General features: G+C 42.3%; 1 protein-coding gene across 16 annotated transcripts in view; it reads right to left on the bottom strand.

Annotated features, from left to right (window-relative positions):
- The window catches only part of RIMS1 (regulating synaptic membrane exocytosis 1), a 423,664-nt gene that overhangs the window by 341,675 nt on the left and 54,639 nt on the right, over positions 1-27,350 (bottom strand). For all 16 annotated transcript variants that reach the window (XM_056565855.1, XM_056565856.1, XM_056565857.1 and 13 more), the window contains exon 2: positions 667-880. In XM_056565855.1, the coding sequence (XP_056421830.1) occupies positions 667-880 (214 nt within the window). The remainder of the gene's footprint in view (positions 1-666; positions 881-27,350) is intronic.

The following is a 27,350-nucleotide window of genomic DNA, read 5'->3' as shown; positions in this document are numbered from 1 at the left end:
AAAAATTCCCAAAAAGTTAGAAAATGTGAAACTCATTTACCTTGTAAAATGAGCAGTTTCTTGAGTCTCAAAATACAGTGAGTGAACATAGCAGTGTGTCTGAAAAATATGAAAACTTGCTGAATAGAGGTAGGAGTGGCATTGCCTACACTCACACCAGGGTTTCATCCACAATCATCTACATTCTCGGTATGTCAGATCACATCTTATTCTCATTGGTCTAGATTTATCTGTATGAGACCAAAACTGTCTGCTTTGTCCATAGCAAACAAACAGCTCTGCTTTCATATCTTACCAAGCTCTGGTAAAGTGAAAGCTTAGTTGTGATTGGTTGCTGTGGGCAAAGCAGACAGTTTGTGTCTCATTCAGGTTGATAAATCTGGGCCAAGTTGTTTTATTCTTGGAAAAACCCTTTGATAATAAACAATGGTCTTCCAACCCCGATTCCTTCATGATCAGTATAAAATAAAGGCCATAGCCTTTTTTTTTTACCTTAGAATTCAACACAATGCCGTTCTTGTTCATGTTGTTGTGTCTAGTACTGCTGCTCAGCCTTGTGCGTATTCACAATATACCATCAGTATTGCTTATACACAACCTGCAGCTTTTTTCCATGCTGTGCAAAAACATGTAGAAACAAAGAAGTCTCAAGTAAAGCAAACTTACATTGTTTGACCGAAGAGAAACACGACCACCACAACGGGCACAAAATTTTGTTCGACAGTAAGAGCATAAATGTCCGCAGCCATCCGCAAACTTTGTTTTGTGACAGATTCCGCATGTTGGTGCATCATCCTTGTGTTCTCCAGGATATCGACGGGGGTCATCTCCTATTTTTTGGATTTGTTCTTTATAGCTTTCAAACTGTTGATGCAGCCTCCTGTAAGGAAAGAGAACATGGGTCATAGGATGAGAAAATGGAAAAATAATATTACAAGGTACAGACATCAGTAAAAACAGAAAAAGAACACAAAGCACAATAATACTAAAGAATGTGCACTTTACAGCAAGGTGTCTGTGGCCGTCAGACAGTTTTTGTTGGGGAAATTTCTGGGTCTGAGATCTGCATCATAAATGTGAATAGATCAATTTTTGCTTGGATATCTGCAAACCTCAAATGTGTGGAACAGTCACATACGTTTTACCAACCCACATGTGAACATACACTTAGAAAGCACATTTTCCTATGTACAGAACAATACTGGATGACAGTCCGCTCTATACATTTGGACTTAGCACATATAATGCTGCTGTAAAATATCCCTGAAAGTAAAAACCCACAGCAGAATAGGTGCATGTCAAAATGTCTGCCACAGATTCCACAACAAAGTTTACAAACACTTATTTATTTATTTTTTGCAATCAACTGGTGCCAGAAAGTTAAAGGGGTACTCCGGCACTTAGACATCTAATCCCGTATCCAACCGCTGGGGACCCCCGTGATCTTCCCCGTCGCACCTCGTTAAAATCAGTCCCCTGGAGAGTGTTCGCTCAGGGTCTGATTACTGTCGATCACGGGGCTGGAGCATTGTGACGTCCCAGCTCCGCCCCCGTGTGATGTCACGCTCCACCCCCTCAATGCAAGCCTATGGGAGGGGGGCGTGACAGCTGTCAGATACAAAAAAAATTTATATGGGAGAGAGCACAGAGGAGCACTATCAGACAGGAGAGAGCACAGAGGAGTACTATCAGACAGGAGAGAGCACAGAGGAGTGCTATCAGACAGGAGAGAGCACAGAGGAGTGCTATCAGACATGAGAGAGCACAGAGGAGTGCTATCAGACCGGAGAGAGAACAGAGGAGTGCTATCAGACCGGAGAGAGCACAGAGGAGTGCTATCAGACAGGAGAGAGCACAGAGGAGTATTATCAGACAGGAGAGAGCACAGAGGAGTGTTATCAGACAGGAGAGAGCACAGAGGCATCCTATCAGACAGGAGAAAGCACAGAGGATTACTAACAGACAGGAGAGAGCACAGAGGAGTCCTATCAGCCAGAAGAGGGCACAGAGGAGTACTATTAGACAGTAGAGAGCACAGAGGAGTACTATCAGACAGGAGAGAGCACAGAGAAGTGCTATCAGACAGGAGAGAGCACAGAGGAGTACTATCAGCCAGAAGAGGGCACAGAGGAGTACTATTAGACAGTAGAGAGCACAAAGGAGTACTATTAGACAGGAGAGAGCACAGAGAAGTGCTATCAGACAGGAGAGAGCACAGAGGAGTACTATCAGACAGGAGAGAGCACAGAGGAGTACTATCAAACAGGGGAGAGCACAGAGGAGTACTCTCAGACAGGAGAGAGCACAGAGGAGTATTATCAGACAGGAGAGAGCACAGAGGCATCCTATCAGACAGGAGAGAGCACAGAGGAGTGCTATCAGAAAGGAGAGAGCACAGAGGAGTCCTATCAGACAAGAGAAAGCACAGAGGAGTACTATCAGACAGGAGAGAGTACGGAGGAGTCCTATCAGCCAGAAGAGGGCACAGAGGAGTACTATTAGACAGTAGAGAGCACAGAGGAGTACTATCAGACAGGAGAGAGCACAGAGAAGTGCTATCAGACAGGAGAGAGCACAGAGGAGTACTATTAGCCAGAAGAGGGCACAGAGGAGTACTATTAGACAGTAGAGAGCACCGAGGAGTACTATCAGACAGGAGAGAGCACAGAGAAATGCTATCAGACAGGAGAGAGCACAGAGGAGTACTATCAGACAGGAGAGAGCACAGAGGAGTGCTATCAGACAGGAGAGAGCTAAGAGGAGTACTATCAAACAGGGGAGAGCACAGAGGAGTACTCTCAGACAGGAGAGAGCACAGAGGAGTATTATCAGACAGGAGAGAGCACAGAGGAGTGTTATCAGACAGGAGAGAGCACAGAGGCATCCTATCAGACAGGAGAAAGCACAGAGGATTACTAACAGACAGGAGAGAGCACAGAGGAGTGCTATCAGCCAGAAGAGAGCACAGAGGAGTACTATTAGACAGTAGAGAGCACAGAGGAGTACTATTAGACAGTAGAGAGCACAGAGGAGTGCTATCAGACAGGAGAGAGCACAGAGGAGTACTATCAGACAGGAGAGAGCACAGAGCAGCACTATCAGACAGGAGAGAGCACAGAGGAGTGCTATCAGACAGGAGAGAGCAAAGAGGAGTACTATCAAACAGGGGAGAGCACAGAGGAATACTCTCAGACAGGAGAGAGCACAGAGGAGTATTATCAGACAGGAGAGAGCACAGAGGCATCCTATCAGACAGGAGAGAGCACAGAGGAGTGCTATCAGACAGGAGAGAGCCCAGAGGAGTGCTATCAGACAGGAGAGAGCACAGAGGAGTGCTATCAGACAGGAGAGAGCACAGAGGAGTGCTATTAGACAGGAGAGAGCACAGAGGAGTGCTACCGGACAGGAGAGAGGACAGAAGAGCGATAAAGAGGAGGCTACTGGAAAGAAATCAGTAGAGTAAAAGATGACACTAGTGAATAGATGAGGGCTTGTTTACATCACAATAGGATCCGTTCCATTAAAAGTCAGTTTGGCCCTAAAAAAGGGAGTCAAACTGTCCCTTTTCTAGAACTAACACAGCCAGGTCCTGCCGAATCACATTGATTTGAAGAGGGTTTGTTGGGTGTCTGGTATTTTTACAGGAGTTGAGTGGTGAAAAACAAAATAAGATATGCACTGTTTTTTCCTCCTCCTCAAGTGTCTTCCTTTTTTAACAGGATTAGCAACAAAGCTCTTTTACAAAAGTCCAGCAGAAGTCTAAACTTAGCCCAAGACAGAATCTTTATAATAGCTTAAGTTTAGAGCTCAGCCTCCTCTCCCTGTAGAATGACCTCTTTTAAACAATACCTGTTACTAAACTTTTAATATATCGTTCCTTATGCAATTATAAGACACTATTATACTTGCTATTTGCTATTTACGTGCTGATAAAATTCTCAACCTTCATATGTTTGTAATGTGATTGAAAAAATGGCCACTAGGTGGCTCTGTTCTGTTCTCTGCACAAGTCAAACAGTTAGTTTTGTCTCCTCCCAGCCTGGCAGGAAGCCAAGGTGAGGCACAGCTCTCACAGGCTTCAGTGATGTTGCGCCTGCTTTTAGGGCACTTGAGTTGTAAGTGCCCTAAAAGATTTGACAAAATGTTGCTCCCCAGCTGGTTTTGGATGCCTCGGTGGATAGCGTGCAGCCTAATGTCATGTAAAGTACTCTGGGTGAAGGGGATATTGGGGGGGTGGGTGTTTTGCATGGGGAATTGCTTGTCTATCTGTCTGTCTGTCCTTGTTTGGATGTATTGTTGGGCAAGTTTTGAATGATTGGCCACCTCGGCTGTTCACCTGCTCTTAAGTTGCTCGCCATTTGAATATGTAGTTCCTGAACTGTAGACTGATTTTACCTCCCTTCCCACTCAGTTATGTAATACTGTGTATGCACAGCCCACCCGATATGCTGTTTATTTGTGGAGGGACAGCTGTTGTGGCTGTATTTTTATTTTATTTTTTTTGTAGTTATATTACAAATGCCTAAATAAAGTCTTTAAAAAAATGTTCAGGCCACATAGCGGCAGCCATAATAATGAATTAAAATAATAATAAAAATAAAAAAACTAACATGTTTCATTATCTTGCTGTGAACAAAAAATACAGGCAATACATTCCTTTTAGCACAGCAGAGTTTTGTTCGGTGTGTTGTTGTAATTTATAAGCTAAAACCAGAAGTCTAAAACACAAGAAGTGCAAATCTTTTCATTATTGTTTGTCTGCATGCAAGACAGACAGACAATACATAGCCTTAGAAACTCCTAAAAAATAAATAAATCTTGGACCCGGCCAATTTAAATATTTTCCCTTCTTTTCCTCCTCTCCGAAAAATCTTAACGCTTTCAATTTTGCATCTAAGGACCCATATAAGGGCTTGTTTTTTGCATCACCAATTGTACTTTGTAATGACATCACTTATTTTATAACATAATCTGCGGCGAAACAAAAAAAAAATTAGTTGTAGTGTGAAATAAAAAAAAATATGCCATTTTGCTACTTTTGGGGGCTGTAAAAATGACAACTTATCTTCTTTCTGTAGGTCCATACGATTACAAGAATGCCCAATGTATGTAGGTTTTATTTTATTTTACTACTTAAATTTTTTTTATAACTACATGCACCAAAATTAGTATGCTTAAAATTGTCATCTTCTGACCCTACTTAAAACTTTTTTTATTTTTCCGCATACGGGGCTATATGAGGGCTCGTTTTTTTGCGCCATAGTGTGTAGTTTTAATGGGACTTTTTGATTGCTTTTTATAAAAAATGTTATGGTATATGAAGTTACCAAAAATGCACAATTTTAGACTTTTACATGTACGCCATTGACCGTGCGGCTTAATTAATCTTATATTTTAATAATTCAGACATTTACGTACGCAGCCATACCACATATGTTTTTATAAAAAAAAAAAAAGGAAAATGGGGGGTGATTCAAACTTTTATTAGGGGAGGGGCTTATTCACATCTATTAACTTTTATTTTATCCTTTTTATTTTATAATTTATTCCCCATAGAGGGCTATACCATGCAATCTTTAGATTGCATACACTTTTCTGAGCTGAGCTTTGGCTCAGCATTGATCAGTGTTATCGGTGCTTTGCTGCTCCAGCCTGCAATGGCTGGCTGGGGACATCAGAGCTCTGATCGGACAGGCAAGGAGGCCGTTAGGGGCCCTCCTGCCGTCCTCTCAGCTTATTGGCATATTGTGATTTCACCGCGATGGTACCGATCAGCTCCGCTGAGCTGCCGGGATAGTTATTTATTTTTTTGACATTTCAGATGCCGCAATCAACTTTGATTGCGGCATCTAGAGGGTTAATGCCGGGCATCGGCCCAATCGGCTGATTGCAGTCAGGACCCACTGCGTATGAAGCACGTTCAGATCGTGAGCGTCCTTTAAACAGCAGCAATGGGATCCAGGGCGTACAGGTATGTCCTGTGTCCTTAACTACCAGGGCTCAAGGGCGTACCCATATGCCCTGCATCCTTAACGGGTTTAGGTTCTATGTGGAAGCAACCAGTTTTCACTGCCTCAAATTACTACATAGCTGGTTACATAGAACTGCCAGTGGATCTGTCATCAATCTAATGTTTATGAGGGAATCCCAACAGAACACCAATGTACAATGTTTTGCTTTCATAATCGTCAGTGGATCTGCCAGCAATCTAATATGTATGAGGGAAACCCAACTGTACAAGGCCATACGCTGTCAAAGAAAACACAAATTCCTGATCTTTTTCTCACTATGGCAACAAATATGCATTTCTGCCCATCCAAGCATGCATGTTTGAGTCAGCAGTCAAAAGTGTTTGATCAAAGGGGTTTTCCAGGAAATGTGAAAGGTTATATGCCTGGCAGCTCTATGACTGGCTGAGCAGGGATCGGAGTGCCGTCAGGAAGAAGAATAACCACACAGGAGCATAAACTGGAAGATCTGACAGCTGCAGTGCCAACTGAATAAGGGGGGGTAAGTATGCCGTTTTTTTTAATTGTTTCAATTCAGGGGGAGAAAACAGTAGCCTTGCAATTTCCAGGAAATCTTTTTTAAGTGTATAGGAATAAAGAAAGCTACATAAACAACTCACAGGTGTGGGGGGGGGGGGGTATCAGTTATTTAACAGTTTTTTGTTTTGGTTTTTTTTTCCTTACCAATTTCGAAAAGTTTTGAAAACCTGGGTGGACTTTATCTGGAGGAGGCATTCTCAACAACTTTTGGACAAAGTTCTCAATTCTGGTGCCTGAAAATTGATCATTTTGTGCAAATCTGTGCCTGCTTATAGCAGGGGTAGATTTCATTTTCTGACTAAAATGAAACTAAAGTGAACAGACCAAAATGAGTTAAATTATTAAGATTTTTATTTGTTGAAGACTGGTTGATCTTAAAGGGGTTATCCATATATAAATTTTATATATATCAACTGGCTCCAGAAAGTTAAACAGATTTGTAAATTACTTCTATTAAAAAATCTTAATCCTTTCAGTACTTATGAGCTTCTGAAGTTAAGGTTGTTATTTTCTGTCTAAATCCTCTCTGATGACACCTGTCTGGGGAAACGCCCAGTTTAGAAGAGGTTTGCTATGGGGATTTGCTTCTAAACTGGGCGTTTCCCGAGACAGGTGTCATCAGAGAGAATTTAGACAGAAAAGAACAACCTTAACTTCAGAAGCTCATAAGTACTGAAAGGATTAAGATTTTTTAATAGAAGTAATTTACAAATCTGTTTAACTTTCTGGAGACAGTTGATATATATATATATATATATATATATATATATATATATATATATATATATAAAAGTTTTTTCCTGGAATACTCCTTTAAGAAATGTGGACCAAAGTATGGGATTTTTGTGAAAGTTTTATACAACATGTCAATAACGTCTTATGACATATCACATGGGTGTACAGGGGGGTTTGTACCCTGGAACAAGGAATCCCTATGGTGTTGTAGCACAAAGTCATAGTACTTTCATGTGCTGCTGTACGATGCCTCTACTTATAGTGGACACATCTGTAGTCCAATCTCTCTAGTGGCTAATCCATATTAGTTTATTATATGTGATTGATTTTGGCACAATAGTTTTTCTCTTGATTCTGTATAAATTCAATAAAAAATAAAAAAAAACATTAAAGGGGTATTCCAGCCCTAGACATCTTATCCCCTATGCAAAGAATAGGGGATAAAATGTCTGACCCCCAATATCTCCATTCACCACCTGGCATTCTGCAGCACAGGGCCATTACACACCATACCACAGACATGAATGGAGGGGGCTTGACATGACGTCACGTCTCTGTCTCAGAAAACCAGCGTTTCCGAGAGTAAAGCAGCACCCGGCACAGAATGCCGGTTACTGCACGGAAATCGTGGGGGGTCCCAGTGGCGGGACCCCAGTAATCAGACATCTTATCCCCTATGCTTTGGATAGGGGATAAGATGTCTACGGCCAGAATACCCCTTTATAAAAAATGTCTCTGTATGAAATTAGTCATACGAAACACAGAGGCATTTACATGTATAGTAGGGCCCTACAGAGTTCTTTGGGTCTTAAATTATCGCTCTGTACAACTCAGACCTTTTACTAGGGTAATAAAACTGCTATATGCATTAGGCATGGGCTGAAAAAAAGCGGCTTGCGGCTTTTCATCAGACATCAATATACCCTACTGAATTGCCTTAACTCTAAAGTTAATAGGATTCCCAAAGAGACAGATAACAGCAAATTCAGCTCTGCTACATCTGTTTATGAACATACACACAAACATCACCTATGTGGCATGGCATTAAAAAGAGACAAAATGGCTTTTGGACTCTGATTATTCCCTTGTGGATCCCGAGTGAGTACTGACATAAATAGAAGCCCTGTGGAGGAAGAGCTTCGCACATTCCTTATAACAATGCCAGCTCATACAAGGCTGGTAATGACTCTATAAATAAACCGCAATTCTTTTATTTTTAAACAATCCATCCCATTCTATTCTTCTTCGTAGCTTCTACTAAATGACATATTTGATGTGCTCCATATTCTAAAAGTGTATGCAGATACTGCCACAGCCAACAGCAACTCACACTTCCTGTAATGTAAAAAATTCATGGCCTTGCAATGTAAAGCAGAAACGGAAAAAAATGGATCAATAAAACTTAATGTAAAGTAGCTGAGACTTAAATAATTTAGGTGCGGCACATTATGACTAGAGGTCTTGTAGTATTATGATTGAGGAACTGCTGAGAACAGCAATTTTTGCATTGTGTTGTGTTTCCATTTCTTGCCCATAACCTACTTACTAAACACAGTATCTAAAATTGTCCTGCTTTCCTACACTACACCAATAAAGTTACTTCAACTTGCTACAGGATCAGCTCTTTTGAGAAAATTATAGTATACGTATACGTTAAACAGGGTATCTCGTAAGGTGGCATTTTCAGATTTTTTTCACACTGAATTTATAGACAGTACTTATGTAGCTTGCCACACCAGGAAATCGTTCATTTATTGTTAGTTTTCATGCTTCCGTGCAGAACTTTCATTAACATACTCTTCCAAACGTCACCAATTCTGCCAGGAAGGATATGCAGTAATCCCAAAATGCCCATATCTAGACATTATCATTTACATCACTTTGCCAATGTATAAATCATTGAGATTAAGAATAATGTGATTGAACACGCGCCATTGCTCTGTTCTTCGGAGCAATTTAAAGCTACATTTCTCCATTTATGAGTTATATTTAACTTGAGTACATTTATAATGCATGGCACAGCAATTATCCTGGCACACTGATACCATGTGGAAGATCAGTGGTTCATTAAGCCTACTACTCCACATTACACATAACTTTACTCAGCTAAAAATCATGCTGCTTCTAGAACAATCACTGATTCATATGTACACTACAAGTACACTACAAGGGAACACTTAAACAACACAATGTAACTCCAAGTCAATCACACTTCTGTGAAATCACACTGTCCAATCAGGAAGCAACACTGATTGACAATCAATTTCACATGCTATTGTGCAAATGGAACAGACAACAGGTGGAAATTATAGGCAATTAGCAAGACACCCCCAATAAAGAAGTGGTTCTGCAGGTGGTGACCACAGACCACTTCTCAGTTCCTATGCTTCCTGGCTGATGTTTTGGTCACTTTTGAATGCTGGCAATGCTTTCACTCTAGTGGTAGCATTAGACGGAGTCTACAACCCACACAAATGGCTCATACAGGATGGCACATCAATGCGAGCTGTAGCAAGAAAGTTTGCTGTGTCTGTCAGCGTAGTGTCCAGAGCATGGAGGCGCTACCAGGAGACAGGCCAGTACATCAGGAGATGTGGAGGAGGCCATAGGAGGGCAACAACCCAGCAGCAGGGCCGCTATCTCAGCCTTTGTGCAAGGAGGAGAAGGAGGAGCACTGCCAGAGACCTTAGTCCAGGTCTGGGAGGACATCCCTCAGGAGACCATCCACCACTTCATCAGGAGCATGCCCAGGCGTTGTAGGGAGGTCATACAGGCACATGGAGTGATTTTGAGTGTGACTCCATATCCAGACCTCCATGGGTTGATACATTTGATTTCCATTGATAATTTTTGTGTGATTTTGTTCTCCGCACATTCAACTATGTAAAAACAAAAGTATTTCATACAATTAATATGTAGAAAGAAGGATATCCAAGGATCAGCACCACCTTCTTAGCAGCCAGGTGGAGATTACTCCCAGTTCATGCTGGAAAGTAGGTGCTCCGTGGGTCGTAGTCAGTAGTAACTATTCATCAAAAAGGTAGAAGGAACCACAGCACTCAAAGGTATCCAATGCACTTGAAAACTCTTTATTGCGGCACACAGGTTACATAGGCGAGGTGTGAGCTCACTCCAACGAGCGCTAGTTTCACGTCATGTGACACATCGTCAGGGCATGGTAGGAGGAGACATTATTGTGTATTTTATCCCCCTGGTTTAGTGTTACAATAATAGCAGATTTGTACAAAAACAGATTAAAACCCACAAAGTTTACATCAAATGACATAATAATCATGGATAACAGTATCAGCATACGCTATTCATAAGAACAAAGATAAATTATTACTGTCATTAAGACCCAATATTCCTGTTGCACCTGCACAAATAATCCAGACTGCCTCCGCCTGGAGGAGTCTGGTATGTCTATCTATTTTTCTGTCTGAATGCAAGATTCGCAGGAGCCCCAAGAATCTTAACCCCTTCAAATCATTAGCATGTACATTCTGGATATGAGAGATCAATCTTGGGCATCCCTTTCCGGTTTTCACTGAATTGATGTGTTCTCGGAAGCTGTGAAACATAGGACGTATTGTTTTACCAATATAAAAGTGGATACAAGAACATATTAATGCATGAACCACGTAGTCCGAACGCCATGTGATGAAGTCCGTGACCACATGGTTTATGCATCCCAACTGAATGGTAAGTGAGGTCTCCAATGATTCGCAATAGGGACAATGTTTGCATGTATGATTACCCTTGGGCAGCCTTCTCTGGATCCAATTCTTCCTACATTTGGTCAAGTTGTTTCCTATCTTGTTTACATGCACGTTGAAAACCATTATATATAGTCTGTATCTGGCTATGATACGAAGGGGTTAAGATTTCTGGGGCCCCAGCAAATCTTGCATTCAGACAGCAGAGTAGATCAACATATTAGACTCCTCCAGGCAGAGGCAGTGTGGATTATTTGTGCAGGTGCAACAGGAATATTGGGTCCTAATGACCGTAATGAGATGGTGCCGATCCTTGAATATCCTTCTTTCTACGTATTACACATAGTATGTCTTTGGAAAAGAGCACACCTGCCCCAATTATGGAAGATAAAAGCAGCATGGATGCAATAGCAGAATTGGGGATTGACTCATATAGTTTAGCGGCCATAGAAGCAGGACGGGAGGATGTGAACATGTTTTTTGCCCAATGTAACCTGCAAGATGAATGTAAGGTTCTGAGCAGCAGAGCCCTGGAAAATAAGGTAAATGTGGAGTGTAATCCATCACCTAGGGGCCTCTGAGTTTATAAAGAGGTCTCGCAATTTCAGCAAGACAAGACATTTGAGGCCAAGTGGCAACAAGCGCACCTGAAACATGTAATGAATCTAACACTTCTGATTCTGGATCGATTAACATTGGAATATAACATTGTACAAGACAACTTGGAACAAGCTAGGAAAGAACTAAGAAGCAGGATGACTGAGGATCAATGGACTTCTTTCCAATGAAAAGGAGACATACGATTAGTCCCTATTCAAAATGAAATAAAGAAAGAAAGAGGGACAAATGTCTAAGTAACAAACTGGACTTTGACTTAGATCGAGTCTTTTCTTGGAAAAAACAACAATCCCAACAAAAGCAGAGACACCCGAGATGCAATTATGGGAAGGGTAATAAGAGTCAACGCCCAAAAGCGGATTACTGGATGACCGATTCTGGATCGGATTCAAGTAACACTGAGGAATATCGGATGAATCGAGTCCCAAACACTAAGATGGGAGGTGCTGGTTCCTCACTGTCCCCTGTCCCCTTTAGGTGAGGACACGCCGAGTGTAGAAAGAAAACAAACGCCTCAGGGGACTGGAGCAAAGCGGAAACAGGACTCTTGGAGATCCTAAGAGATGCTGTACCCCAAGACTCCAGGACAAGTAACACTAATTCTAATATAGTGAATTTATCCAACATACATATCTCTGATGACTGCATGTCCCTTTAGTCTAAAAGTTTGAATTATTGCATTAATAATACATTCGATGAGGTACGTTTTCATATAGATTTGGCAAAATCTTTGCGAAAGTTAAACTTGTATAAGATTTTTAAAAACAAACATATTAATACCTCCTAAATGCCCCTGACAGGGTAAACTGCGGTGGACATCGGCCCATTAGGGTTTTTATATAATGAGCAATATTCTGAAACAGACCATACAGTAGTTACTAAACTTTTTGAATTAGTCAATGAAGGTTGTGAATATGTGGAGAATAAAGAAGATAAATTTACAGGTGGAGTTAAATCCCGGGACTTCCCCCCTTTATCCCCAGGCTCCAGTCTAGATATCTTTAATGAAGTAGTACTGTCAGAAATTAAAAGTTTGATATATCCTACAGCCACAGACAATCTTACACCTGCAGAGAAAAAAGCATTACAGTGGCTTAGGAATCATGATAAACTGATAGTGAAGCCTGCGGATAAAGGGGGTAATATCATGATTTTAAATAGGAGTGACTATATCCAGGAGGCTCACTGACAACTTGGAGATATGGAGACATATACACAACTAGACAAAGACCCCACAAACATATACTCTACCAGACTACAAACTTTACTTCGGAAAGGAGTTGAAAAGAATATAATAACTAAAAAGATGGCAGAAAAATTATATCCAACAAATCCTCATAAACCATATTGGTATCAGGTACCTAAAATACATAAAACCTGTGAAAAGCCACAGGGTAGACCTATAGTGGCAGGCAGGGGCTCCCTCACGGAGCCCCTGTCCCGCTACCTAGATTGGTACCTCCGACCATTGCTTAAGTCAGTTCCCTCCTATTTGGAGGATACTAAATCCCTCCTACAGATGGTGGAAGATCTTGAATGGCATCCTGCATCTCTATACCCGGATTCACCATCAAGACACAGTCAGAGCAATTAGGTCCCTATTGGAGAGATCAGACATGGGTCAAGAATGTATTGATTTTATCTGTCAAGCCTTACTTTTTGTTCTTGAGCATAATGCCTTTTGTTTTGGTATATTATATATTTACAACCCAAATAATCCATATTGTTATCTGTTAAAACACTGGTCCTGATACTTGGATGATTGTTTGATAGTATGGGGGGGGGGGGTACAAAGTCTGAGTTTGATGGATTCTGTAGCTACATCAATCAAAATAATGTGAATATGCAATTTACTGCTAATTAAGGGAAATCAAAGGTGGAATTCCTGGATGTGACCATATAAGAAAGTACTGAGGGTTTAAAGGTAAAGGGATATAGAAAGCCAACTTCAACCAATTCTCTCTTAAACTTTAATTGGTTCCACCCTAATCATTTCTGTAGATCTCTAACTTGCGGACAGTTTCTAAGTCTTTATAGAAATAATTCTGAGTATGGCTCATTTTTGGAACAATCATGTGATTTAATGAACCGCTTGAGAGATTGAGGTATTAGGAACAGACTATTTATAATGCTTTTTAACGTACATGTAAACAAGATAGGAAACAAATTATCTATAGGAAAATAATGAAAACTAAAACTAGAACACAGAATAGAAGTGCCATTTTTTCATTCGAATATAGTCCTATGTCGGAGACAATCAAGAAGGTCATTAGGAGAAACTGGCATATCATTCAGGCAGACAAGAAATGTACAGGTATAGCCCCCGAACCTCCCCTAATAGCATTCCGCAGAATGACGAATCTGCGGGACGTGTTGGTGAAAGGTCAGGTGACCAAATGTAGGGAGAATTGGATCCACAGAGGGCTGCCTAAGGGTAATCATAGATGCAAACATTGAGGGGAATTTATCATTGTATATAGAGCTTTTTTTGGTGTATTTTTTAACACAAAAATTTGTGCATGAGGTTTTTTGCGCATTTTTTGGCACAAAATATGAATTTTTCATGGCCATGTCTACGGTTAAGTTTACCATAGAACACTTTTTACTGTGGAATCGAATTTATTAACTGCGTTTTTTTATTTACGCAAAAAATAAAATGCGCATAAGCACTTTTCTTACGCAAATATACACCACCTCGGAGGACATGTGCCAAAGTGTCTATTTTGGGACAGTAAGGACTGCTACTCCTATCATGGACAGACTCTGCGCATGATGAGAGTTATAGTCCAGAGGCTGAGGAGCAGATCTCACTGGGTCGTTATGCAGAGACCGACTGCGATCCGCATTTATTAACTGTAAAAGCCGGCGGCACATGTGGCTACAGTGCGCTGCCCGCCGGCTCCTGTATACACTGTCATAATTTAGAGCTCCCGTCTCCCGGTGGGGATCATGAATTATAAGAACTGTATATAGGAGCCGGCAGGCAGCGCAGCCGCATATGCTGTCGGCTTGTATAGTTAATAAATGCGGATCGCAGCGGATCTCCGGAGAATGATCTGCTGCGATCTGCCCCTCTGCCCTTGGACTACTACTCCTATCATGGGACAGAGTCTGTCCCATGGTGGGAGTAGTTGTAGTACTGCGGGGCTGCTGAGGGATGGCACTTGCACATCCCCCGGCTGCGGGACTTTATAGGACTACTACTCCCATCATGGACAGACTCTGCCCATGATGGGAGTTGTAGTCCAGGGGCTGAGGTGCAGATCGCACCTGGTCATTCTGCAGAGACCCACTGCGATCCACATTTAAGTTAACAAGCCAGTGGTACATGCGCCTACATGTGCCGCCGGCTCCTGTATACACTGTCATAATTTATAATCCCTGCCGCTGGGAGACGGGAGCTCTGATTGGTGAAAAGCTATTTACCAATCAGAGCTCCCGTCTCCCGGTGGGGATGAATTATGACAGTGTATACAGGAGCCGCATGTACCGCCAGCTTGTTAACTTTAATGCGGATCGCAGCGGATCTCTGCTGAATGACCCGGTGGGATCTGCACCTCAGCCCCTGGAGTACAACTTCCATCATGGGCAGAGTCTGTCCATGATGGGAGTAGCAGTCCTCAGCAGCGCTGAGCATCCCTCAGCAGTGCTGCGGTACTACAACTAGACTCTGTCCCATGATATGAGTAGTAGTCCAAGGGCAGAGGGACAGATCTCTGTTCACATTATGCGTTTTGCGAGTAGTGTGTTCCCAAACAGGGAGACTCCAGCTGTTGCTTAACTACAGCCCCCCATGATGGAAGTTGTAGTTTAGCAACAATTAGAGGCTCCCTGTTTAGGAACACGCTGCATTATGTGCGCTCTTCCCAGGGGAGAGCCCAAACTATTTACTAACCCATATTTCTTGTTTTTATTTTCTTCTCATTTGAGATATGTGAATGCGGAGGACTACGATGACCAGCGTTTTTTTTTTATTTCAATAAAATTGTTAACGAGGGCTGTGGGGGGGTGTTTTTTTTTTTTCTATGTGTCGTGTTTTTTATCATTGAATTTTCAGGGTTGGTAGTGGAAGCTGTCTTATAGACAGAATCCATTACTAAGCCGGGGCTTAGCATTAGCCCCAAAATCAACTAGCGCTAACCTCCAATTATTACCCCGGTACCCACCGCCACAAGGGGTGCCAGGAAGAGACAGAGCCAACAGGCCCGAAGCATCAAAAATGGCGCTGTTACCGTGTTATGTCTGTTAGTTTCAGCATAAGTTCCGCCTACTTATTACTACTGCCGATATGTTACACTTAGCTATAATAGCATTCGTAACACATACGTTACCGAGTCTTATTACTACAGCCGATATGCTACGCTTAGCTATAATAGCATTCGTAACACATACCTTACGGAGTCAGTCTTACTCATTTGTTACCATTTGAATCAGCTTGACATGTTACATGCAACTTCTACCTTACAACCTTTCCAAAGGTATGCACTACCCTAGTAGTTGTTGACATCATAGTTTTCATCATGTCTGCAGGGGCACGATCTGCATACTTACTGTTAGTGACATGTTTTCACAACGATAACAATATCACACATAAGCAGTTGTATACCCGTCATACCTGCCACGTCTGCAGGGGGATGCATTGTGTAGTTGTTGTTACTGACACGTCTTCGGAGCAACAACATCCTGACACATAGGTGGTTGTATACCCTTCATACCTGCCACATCTGCAGGCACGATGGTTCGCAAAGACCTGTTACGTCTACAGGCTCAATGGTTATGCAAAGACCTGTCACGTCTACAGGCACGATGGTTATGCAAACACCTGTCACGTCCTCAGGCACGGTGCTTACAAAAGACCTGTCACGTCTACAGACACAATGGTTGCAAAAAGACCTGTGACGTCTACAGGCATGACGATTAAATAAAGACTTGTCACCTCTACAGGCTGTATTTGTGCAGGGGGCGTGGGTATCCTCCACTCCCAGCACTTCTAGGAGGGGTATTGGGAGTTGTGTGGCATTTTGCAGACCCCTCCCAACCGTCCCTTTTACAATTCATTCATTGTAGGGCATGCCATCTAAAGGCGTGCCCTCGTCGCGGTTATGGGCACAAGTCTGACCGCTTTGTTAAGTTTATGTTATTGCATACAGGTATGTATGTATGCATAGTTGCAATTACGAGCACGAGTATGAAGCCTCGAGCACAAATATAGTATCTCACAATGGAGTACACCCCTCACATTTTTTGTAAAGATTTTATTCTATCTTTTCATGTGACAACGTTGAAGAAATGACACTCTGCTACAATGGAAAGGAGTGTGTGCACAGACTGTATAAAGTGTTTAATGTTGTCCCCTCAAAATAACTCAGCACACAGCCATTAATATCTAAACCTTGGCAACAAAAGTGAGTCCACCCCTAAGTGGAAATGTCTATATTGGGCCCAAAGTATCAATATTTTGTTTGGCCACCAATATTTTCCAGCACTGCCTTAAGCATCTTGGGCATTGAGTTCACCAGAGCTTCACAGGCTGCCACTGGAGTCCTCTTTCACTTCTCCATGACCTTGCGCTCCCTCGCCTTCCATTTGAGGATGCACAATAGATGCTCAATAGGGTTTTGATCTGGAGACATAGCTTGTTATCACGTTTACACTCTTTAGCAAGGCAGTGGTATTCTTGGAAGTGTGCTTGGGGTGGCTATCATATTGGAATACTGCCCTGTGGCCAAGTCTCCTAAAGGAGGGGATCATACTCTGCTTCAGTATGTCACAGTACATGTTGGCATTAATGGTTCCCTAAATGAACGGTAGCTTCCCAGTGTCATGCAGGCCCACACCATGATACTTCCCCCATAATGCTTGACTGTAGACAAGACTCACTTGTCTTTGTACTCCTCACCTTGTTGTGCGACACACACTTGACACCATCTAAACCAAATAAGTTTATCTTGGTCTCATCAGACCACAGGGCATGGTTTCAGTAATCCATGCCCTTCATCTGTGTGTCTTTAGGAAACTGTTTGCGGGCTTTCTTGTGCTTATCGTTCTGCGACAACAGCCATGAAGATCAATTTGATGCAGTGAGCGGCATATGGTCTAAGTACTCACAGGCTGACCCCCCACCCCCACCCCTTCAACCTCTGCAGCAATGCTGGCAGCGCACTTTTCCGTGGAGGGAAAATAGCTAATTGTGCCCAATTTTGACATTTCCACTTAACTTTTGTTACCAAGGTTTAGGCATTAATGACTGTGTGTTGAGTTACTTTGAGGGAACCTCAACATTAAACACTATTATACAGGTTGTGCACTCACTACTTTACATTGTAGGAGAAAGTAATTTCTTGAGTGCTGTAACATAAAAAGATATTATAAAATAATTACAGAAATGTGAGGGGTGGAGTCACTTATCTGAAAAACTGAATTTAAATTTTTCAATTAAAAAGTAACATTTACGGAAGGGAGGTTTCAAATTTAATATGACTGCTGTTAACATAAAAAATTGCATAATTTTACAACAAATAGTGCAATATATTATCACAATTATGCAAATCACCATAAAATTGCACAATTTTACAAAATATTGGTAAAACACACGAGGTAATTAGAGCTGATACCGCTTATTAAACACCTTTTGTGAACACACCCTAAGTCCCTTTCCTGAACATATACTTTGTTTTGTGTGGAACCTAAAAGCTTAGTCTAATGCACCTCGGTATGGCAGCAGAGTCTGCTGTCCTATTCCATACAGAAAAAAAGGTATTCTATCATATACTGGGCCACAAGGATACTCTTTTGGACTAGTATCAGGATAATTTAGGAATGTCAGGTTTAGGCACGGTTGCAAACGTAGAAAAATATACAGTGCTACAGTAGCCTATGTCGTGCATTCAAGACATCTTGAACTTAAAGGGGTACTCTGGTGGAAAACATTTTTTTTTTTAATCAACTGGTGCCAGAAAGTTAAACAGATTTGTAAATGACTTCTATTAAAAAATCTTTACCCTTCCAGTACATTTTAGCAGCTGTATGCTACAGAGAAAATTCTTTTCTTTTTTAATTTCTTTTTTGTCTTGTCCACAGTGCTCTCTGCTGACACCTCTGTCCGTGTCAGGAACTGTCCAGAGCAGTATAGGTTTGCAGTGGAGATTTTCTCCTGGTCTGGACAGTTCCTGATACCGGCATTATGTGTCAGCAGAGAGCACTGTGGACAGACAGAAAATACATTCAAAAAGAAAAGAATTTCCTCTGTAGCATATAGCTGCTAAAAAGTACTGGAAGGGTTAAGATTTTTTAATAGAAGTCATTTACAAATCTGTTTAACTTTCTGGCACCAGTTGATTTAAAAAAAAAAAAAAAGTTCCACCGGAGTACCCCTTTAAGGATGTTTCTCCACTCTTATATACTTATATACGCCGATACAGAAAACAAGCCAGGAATGTCAGTGTACTGGTGATAGTCCTACCTGGGATTTGACAAATTGATCTTCTATAATAATTAGAGTCATTGCCTTCTCTAAGGTTTATTATCAGTCTCCACGGAAGTCTTAATAGGAATCCATTTATTATTTTCACATTAGTGACTTCTTGGTAGAAATTGATTTTAAAGTCTAATAAAATAATAGGAGAATAATTTATTGCTACCATGACAGGATTTTCTCCCATGTACTTGCTTACTTTCTCATACATATATTTTCCTATTACCTTGAACTAAATATAAAAATATAAACAAATTATTATGTTGTTTTAAAAATAAACATAATTGTTATCAAAAGGATACAAAAAATGTGAGAGTGAATGGTTTTTAAAGTAAAATTACACAATCTTGGCTGTTGTTATTTAAAAAGTAGTTGTCATGATCTTGTTACATTTTACAATCCTCCCAGTTCACTGCCTCCATGATGATAAACCACCCCCTGCCTTTATTTTTATAGTTTTTTAGTTTTCTTCCTTGATATTGTTCTGTATTTTCTGCTCAGTCTCAGTAATATTCACAGACTGGGAAGAGGCATTCCCCAGCAGGGAAGACATCATCTGAAGCTAGGGATGTCCCGATACCGATACTGGTATCGGTATCGGGGCCGATACTAGCCATTTGCATGTTATGGGGGACTCATTTAATGTCCCCGATACCATGTCCGATACCTGGTGCCGGTCCTGCTGCCCCGTTCTCCCATCCTCATCATAGTGTTCCATGGAGCATGTGACACGTATGTCATTCCACCTCCTCTCCTGCGCCCAGCGCAATGCTACGGAGGAAGCAGAGTGACGTGTATGTCACATGCTCCTCCATAGGACGACATGATGCAGACGGGAGAACGGGACAGTGGAGCGGCAGCACCTGACAGAGGACAGCCACAGGTGAGCTGTCTGCAAGGAGGGGGCTGCTACTAATGTCTAAACGGGGGCCCTGTTGTCTAAACGGGGGGCCCTGTTGCTGCTGTCCAAAGGGAGCCCTTCTGTCTACAGGGGGAGGGAGCTACTGTCTAAATGGGGGGCCTTGCTGCTGCTGTCTAAAGGGGGGCTCTGCTGTCTACAGGGGGAGGGGTGGCTGCGGTCTAAATGGGGGCCCTGCTTCTGCTGTCTAAAGGGGGGACCTGCTGTCTACAGGGGAGGGAGGGGGCTGCTGTCTAAACGGGGGGCCCTGCTGCTGCTGTCTAAAGGGTGGGCCCTGCTGCTGCTGTCTAAAGGGGGCCCAGCTGCTGTCTAAAGGGGGGCCTGCTGCTGTTTAAATGGGGGCCCACTGTCTAAAGGGGGGCTGTGGTCTACAGGGGGGCTGCTACTAATGTCTAAAGAGGGGGGGGCGCTGCAGTCTACAGGGGGGCTGCTGTTTACAAGGGGGGCTTCTATCTACAGGGGGGGTGCTACTAATGACTGCCGGGGGGGCTGCTGCTAATGTCTGCAAGGGGATACTACCTACTATTAAAGACAATCTTACAGCAGAGTCACGTGCACTAACTTGAATTTATAGGCAGATAGTGCAGGTGACCCGCTGCTCACCATGTGGTCATCGGTCTCGCCGCCAATGCAAATTCCCTGTTCTGTCCAATGGAGAAGAGAGAAATCTTGGTTCATACAACAGCAGCCGCCTCCATTGTACACAACAAGGAACCCACATATCATACGGTAAGCAGCACCAGAAACCGCGTCACCCTGGTGTCAGATTCCCATTAAAATAAAAGTACTCGTACTTGGTATCGGCGAGTACTAGAATTAAAGTATCGGTACTTGTACTCAGTCTTAAAAAAAACTGGTATCGGGACATTACTATCTGAAGCCATACAGGGGAGAACTTCCTACCTCACTCTGCTACACACAGCCCAGAGCAGCTCAGTGTAAGATGAGATATGATTGGCCAAAGCTGTGAACCCCCCCCCCCTTCCCCTCAGCACTCTAGACTGCATTTCCTGATTTTGGACTTCTGCCAGACCAGCAGGAGTCCAAAGTCTGTGCAAGAGATAGGGGGAAATGTGCTCTGAACAAGTAGGGAGACATCTAGTGGCAGCTTTTTTGAACAAATAAAACATAGAAAACATCATTTTTTTAAACAAAGTACATTAGAAATATCTTTTCTATTTACCATAAGGAGTGCAATAGCAAACATTAGTTTTCATGACAGTGCCCATTTAAGGGAATATGTCAGCTGAAACTCACATTTAAAACTGCTGACAATACCCAGGCAGTCTGATTAAAAAAAACAAGACAACAACAACCACAAAAATGCCTCTACTTACCTCCCTTGCTCTCTCAAGCCTCCATTATTGCTGTGTCTGGTGTCACACTCCACTTCCAGGAGCAGCAGATAATACGTCAATGTGAGGTACTGTCAGCAGCTTCTGAAAGTGGAGTGCGGCAGAGACCAGGCACCGTGGTAACAGAGACTGTGGGAGAGAAAGGGAGGCAAGTAGAGGATTTTTTTATTTTAGTAAGGACAGTCTGTGCTCATTTCTTAACCCCTTAAGGACACATGACGTACTGGAACGTCATGTGTCCGCTCCCGATCTATAACGCGGGGCCACTATAGCGGGTCGGGCCCGGCCTCTAACAACGGCCGGGACCCGTGGCTAATAGCGCGCGGCATTGATCGCTGTGCCGCGCGCTATTAACCCTTTAGACGCGGCGTTCAAAGTTGAACGCCGCGTCTAAAGTGAAACTGAAACCGTGCCGGTTAGCTCAGTGGGCTGTTCGGGATAGCCGCGGCGAAATTGCGGCATCCCGAACAGCTTACAGGACAGCAGGAGGGTCCCTACCTGCCTCCTCACTGTCCGATCGCCGAATGACTGCTCAGTGCCTGAGATCCAGGCATGACCAGTCAAGCGGCAGAATCATCGATCGCTGGTTTCTTATGAGAAACCAGTGATCAATGTGAAAGATCAGTGTGTGCAGTGTTATAGCCCCCTATGGGAGCTATAACACTGCAAAAAAAAAGTGGAAAAAAAAGTGAATAAATATCATTTAACCCCTTCCCTATTAAAAGTTTGAATCACCCCCCTTTTCCCATAAAAAAAAACACAGTGTAAATAAAAATAAAAATAAACATATATGGTATCGCCGCATGCGGAAATGTCCGAACTATAAAAATATATCGTTAATTAAACCACACGGTCAATGGCGTGCGCGCAAAATAGTGCATTTTTGGTCACTTTTTATATCATGAAAAAATGAATAAAAAGTGATGAATAAGCCCTATCAATGCAAAAATTAAAAACTTCAGATCACAGCGCAAAAAATGAGCCCTCATACCGCCCCATACATGGAAAAATAAAAAAGTTATAGGGGTCAGAAATGACAATTTTAAACGTATTCATTTTCCTGCATGAAGTTATGATTTTTTCCAGAAGTACGACAAAATCAAACCTATATAAGTAGGGTATCATTTTAATAGTATGGACCTACAGAATAAATATCAAGTGTCATTTTTACCGAAAAATGTACTACGTAGAAACGGAAGCCCCCAAAAGTTACAAAACTGCGAGTTTTTAAAATTTTTGTCTCACAATGATTTTTTTTTCCGTTTCATCGTAGATTTTTGGGCACAATGACTGATGTCATTACAAAGTAGAATTGGTGGCGCGAAAAATAAGCCATCATATGGATTTTTAGGTGCAAAATTGAAAGAGTTATGATTTTTTAAATGCAAGGAGAAAAAAACGAAAATGCAAAAACTGAAAAAACCCCGGTCCTTAAGGGGTTAAAACAATGTTTGCTGGATAACCTCTTTAAAGGGGTTATGCAGGAAAAAACTTTTTTGTATATATCAACTGGCTCCAGAAAGTTAAACAGATTTGTAAATTACTTCTATTAAAAAATCTTACTACTTTCACTACTTATGAGCTTCTGAAGTTAAGGTTGTTCTTTTCTGTCTAAGTCCTCTCTGATGACACGTGTCTCGGGAACCGCCCAGTTTATAAGCAAATCCCCATAGCAAACCTCTTCTAAACTGGGCGGTTCCCGAGACACGTGTAATCAGAGAGAACTTAGACAGAAAAGAACAACCTTAACTTCAGAAGCTCATTAGTACTGAAAAAATAAATATTGTATTCTCTGGTGCCAAGATTCAAAGTTAGTTTTTGAAATTATGCTGATAAGGAAGTAGATCAAAATACAATTTGTGGATGTGCGGCTATGTTTCTCTTTATGTTTTACATTTGTAGTCTCTCCCTTCTTCCATGGCCAGCACTCCACTCCACCCATTCGGCCCAGGCATTTTTAATTAGCAGGAGACTGCATAAGGGTTTCCTCCTAGCATTCTCCCAACCCTCTGACAGGGAGCACATGGTAGGTTTCACACTGGGTGGTTCTCTGTGGAGGTTGTTGTTACTGTGATGCTTTGTCTGTGGGCTGGTGTGGCCCGGAGCCAGGGGCTTGATCGGGAACAGTGGGGCTGCCAGGCCACTGGGTAATTCCCCCTGCGGGCTTGGTGTCGAGGGGGTAGTGTTTGCTGCCTGGCGCTATGCCAGTGTTAGGATAGGGACCCACTCTGACTAGGTGACCTTGATGGGGCGAGTGGGCTTGTACTTTTTGATCAAAATGTATACTAACAAGTTTTTGAAATTATGCTGATAAGCAAGTAGATCAAAATACAAATGGTGGATCTGCGGCTATTTTTCTCTTTTTGTTTAACATAAGATTCACAGTGGATCATCCAGTGGTCTAATAATGTACAACTAATTTGGAGACCAAAGGTCTAGTAGAAATTAACCTCAATTAGAGCAGAGTTTAAAATCAGACATCTTATTAAGCTCAAGGAACTACAGTCTAATGGTGGTGGCAAGACATTTGTGGCTCCCAAGCCACTTTTTGGTAACAACTGCTTTAGGTTAAAGGGGTACTCCGCTGTAAGACATCTTATCCCCTATCAAAAGGATTGTGACGTCACGGCCCCACCCCCTCACCATGATGTCATGGCCATGCCCCCTCATGACGACACGTCCGCCCCCTCAATGCAAGTCTATGGAAGGGGCGTCACGCCCCCTCCTATAGACTTGTATCGTCAGCCTCAGAGAAAACTTAGCTCCGGGCTGCTGAGGTATCAGGCTACTGCAGGGGGGGATCGCGGGGGTCTCCAGCGGTGGGCCCCCCGCAATCAGACATCTTATCCCCTATCCTTATCCCCTTATCGCTGTAGGGATAAGTGTGGTCCAAACAGTACCCCACTTAGACATTGATAGCACATCTCAATGTCATTCATGGAAATGCTTTGGTGCACTGGGGCACTCAGGCCCTTGGTGTACTCTTGTGCACACCTGGATTGGCCCTGTGCAATGCCCCCTTCATAAATATTCAAAACCTGAGCTGCATTCTATACAGGGAATATGTAACTCTGACATCATCACAGATCATACACATCCAGCATGTAGGAGATACAGAGCAGGTTTATATATATATATATATATATATATATATATATATATATATATATATAGATATATTAAATGGGGCCAGATAGGAAAAACTGTTAAACAGCATTGAAATCAGTGTCACCAAAACTATTACCCTGTAACAGTAGGTTAGTGTGGAAGAGGCTGATGACTAATGACGGTAACTATTTAACTAATCATAGGAAACATATAATCCCCAAAAGTTCTCTACTGCCCGGGACTCAGTTTTGTCAGCCTTGCTTGTTGTAGCATTGTCAGCCAGAAAAATGTGTTAATGTAAACATACTATACAATCCTACTTAAAAAAATCTTCATTTTAATTTACAAAATTTTGAGAAACTATGCCTACACTTTGAGAATAGTTTGACTAATATATACAGTGATGGGCTCTTTCTGAATAAAACTACTGATTAAACTTTAATCTAAATGGAGGATGAGGGATTTTAAACAATTAAAACATTTAAGAGGGAGAATAATGAGATAGTTATAATCTTTCTCTATGAGGGCTGACAGTGCCTATAATTAGGACTACATTAAATGCCATTCCCAATTTTTCTTTAAGTTACTGTCACAGCAGTTTGGGCGTCTGCCAAGGCAGTATTTACTAATAAGGAAATAATAGTGTTCTGTTTAATTACAGAGCAATGTCAAATCCCCAGTTCTTGGTGAGCAAGTTTCGGTTTCTAAACATAAAAGTTATGAGTTGCAATGAGTATGAGTATGCTATTCATACCTCCATTCAGTTCCTGTTTCCACTCAAATATGAATGTAAATTAAAGTCACCAAAAATTACAAAACTACAATGAACAACAACGCTGTATGGCAGTTAACTGTTAAAATCAGTGATCTTTAAAGGGTAGCTCCCACCAAGTACTATATAATCTAATATGTCCCTACCTAGTAGTAATCTAGCCCTAACCCCCTACCTGGCTTCAAACATTTTTTAAATAGCTTTAATAGAGCAGATTTAGTGCTTCTAATTCTGCTCTATAAAGCAGGGCAGGAAGCAGCGCTTCCCAACAGGCGCGACGTCACTGATGCCTTGCTTCCGCCCTCACATCGTCTATGCAGCGCTCCTGTCGGAAGCGCGCATAGATGATCTGCCAATAGCACTGCAGGCAGCTCCGGGGTCTCCTCCTTCCTGTTTAGCTGTGCATGTGCTATCCAGGGAGGAGGAGTAGAGGAGCATCGCCGGCCTGCCGTGCACTTTGAAAAACTACAACTTCCAGTATGCCCATACAGCTGTCAGGACATGCTTGCTGTTGTAGTTTTTCAGCAGCTGGAGGCACACTGTTTGAGAAACACTCATGTGTAATCAGGGTGCCTCCAGCTGCTGCAAAACTACAACTCCCAGCATGCCCTGAAAGCTGATGACTGTATGGTCATGCTGGGAGTTGTATAAAGTATTATAAGACCTCAGATCAGATTTACCCATCCGGAGGATCAGCGCAGCAATCCGGACAGGGTAACGGGGGCGGGCGGGGCCACACGCAAGGCCAGTGGAGCTGGCCAATGCGCGCAGCCACAGCTATCAGCATGCTCGCTCTCGCCTGTTTGATTGACAGGTGGGAGCGAGCACCGCAGTGACTGAATTTCGACTCATTTGCCAGGCTGAAATGAGTCGAAATTCTGTAGTGACGTCACTGCTGAATGCATTCAGCCACTAGGAGGGCGACCCCTAGTGGCCGAATTTAAAAGTGATTTTAAACTGGTTTAAAATCCCTTTTTTTAATTAAAGTATATTAGAGATATGTTGTAGTACTTAAGTACTACAACATATCAATTTTTTTATTTCAAGACAGTGCCCATTTAAGAACAGCCTACCTGAGGTAGACTGTACAAGACTACCTTCCTATGACCGGCACAGAGGTCTTCAAAAGGCATCCATAGTAACAGATCAGCACCCTGCAATTGTGTGGCAGGGGTGCAGATCAGAAAGAAGAGGGTTAAACTCCTGGTGCGAGTAATTGCAAGCAGCTGTCACCTGTAAGATAACCCCAGTAAAAAAGCATGTCGGCAGTCATAAAGAGTTTAAATGGGCACTCTCATTAAAACTAATTTTTGCTATTGCACTCCTTATGGTGACAAGGGGGGGGGGGATGTGACAAGGGGAGAAGAATGTGACAAGGGGGGGGGAATGTGACAAGAGAGAAGAATGTGACAAGGGGGGGGATGTGACAGGGGGGAGGGGAATGTGACAAGGGAGGAAGAATGTGACAAGGGGGGGAATGTGACAAGGGGGGATGTGACAGGGAGGAGGGGAATGTGACAAGGGAGGAAGAATGTGACAAGGGGGGGAATGTGACAAGGGGGGATGTGACAGAGGGGAGGAGAATGTGATAAAGGGGGGGGGGGAATGTGACAAGGGAGGGGGAATGTGACGGGGGAGATGTGAAATGGGCGGGGGGGGGGGGGGGAGATGTGAAATTTCAATGCAAAAATTGTACCACTTTTGGTACAAATTTCCAGACATAACAACAGGGAGGTTAACCATGAATTACTTATTTCTTACTGCTGAAACATACTTCTGTAATAAAAAATACAATTAGGTTTAATTGTTTTAATGAAATTATGGAATACATGGAAAGTGTAATGAATTTCTCAGTCGTTTTTTAATGAATCCGAGTGCTTTAACTAAAGGAACGAATAGCAAGCAAGACAAGGTGCCAACTGAAAGAGTATAAAACATACATTTTTTTATATGGCAAACTGTAAAACATTAAGTTCACATTTTCTTCCAGTGTCATTCTTTAAGTTCTTGAAGTTGCATAAAAACTTAACATCCCACAGCAGGAGGAAATCATTATTTTCCAATTCTTTCAATAATGTCTCTTCAACTTTTAGAACTAGTTGCCT

This window comes from Hyla sarda, chromosome 3 (assembly GCF_029499605.1).
Source record: "Hyla sarda isolate aHylSar1 chromosome 3, aHylSar1.hap1, whole genome shotgun sequence".
Classification (NCBI taxonomy): domain Eukaryota; kingdom Metazoa; phylum Chordata; class Amphibia; order Anura; family Hylidae; genus Hyla; species Hyla sarda.
Note: the sequence above shows the minus strand (reverse complement) of the source record. Positions and strands in the feature narration are given on the sequence as shown.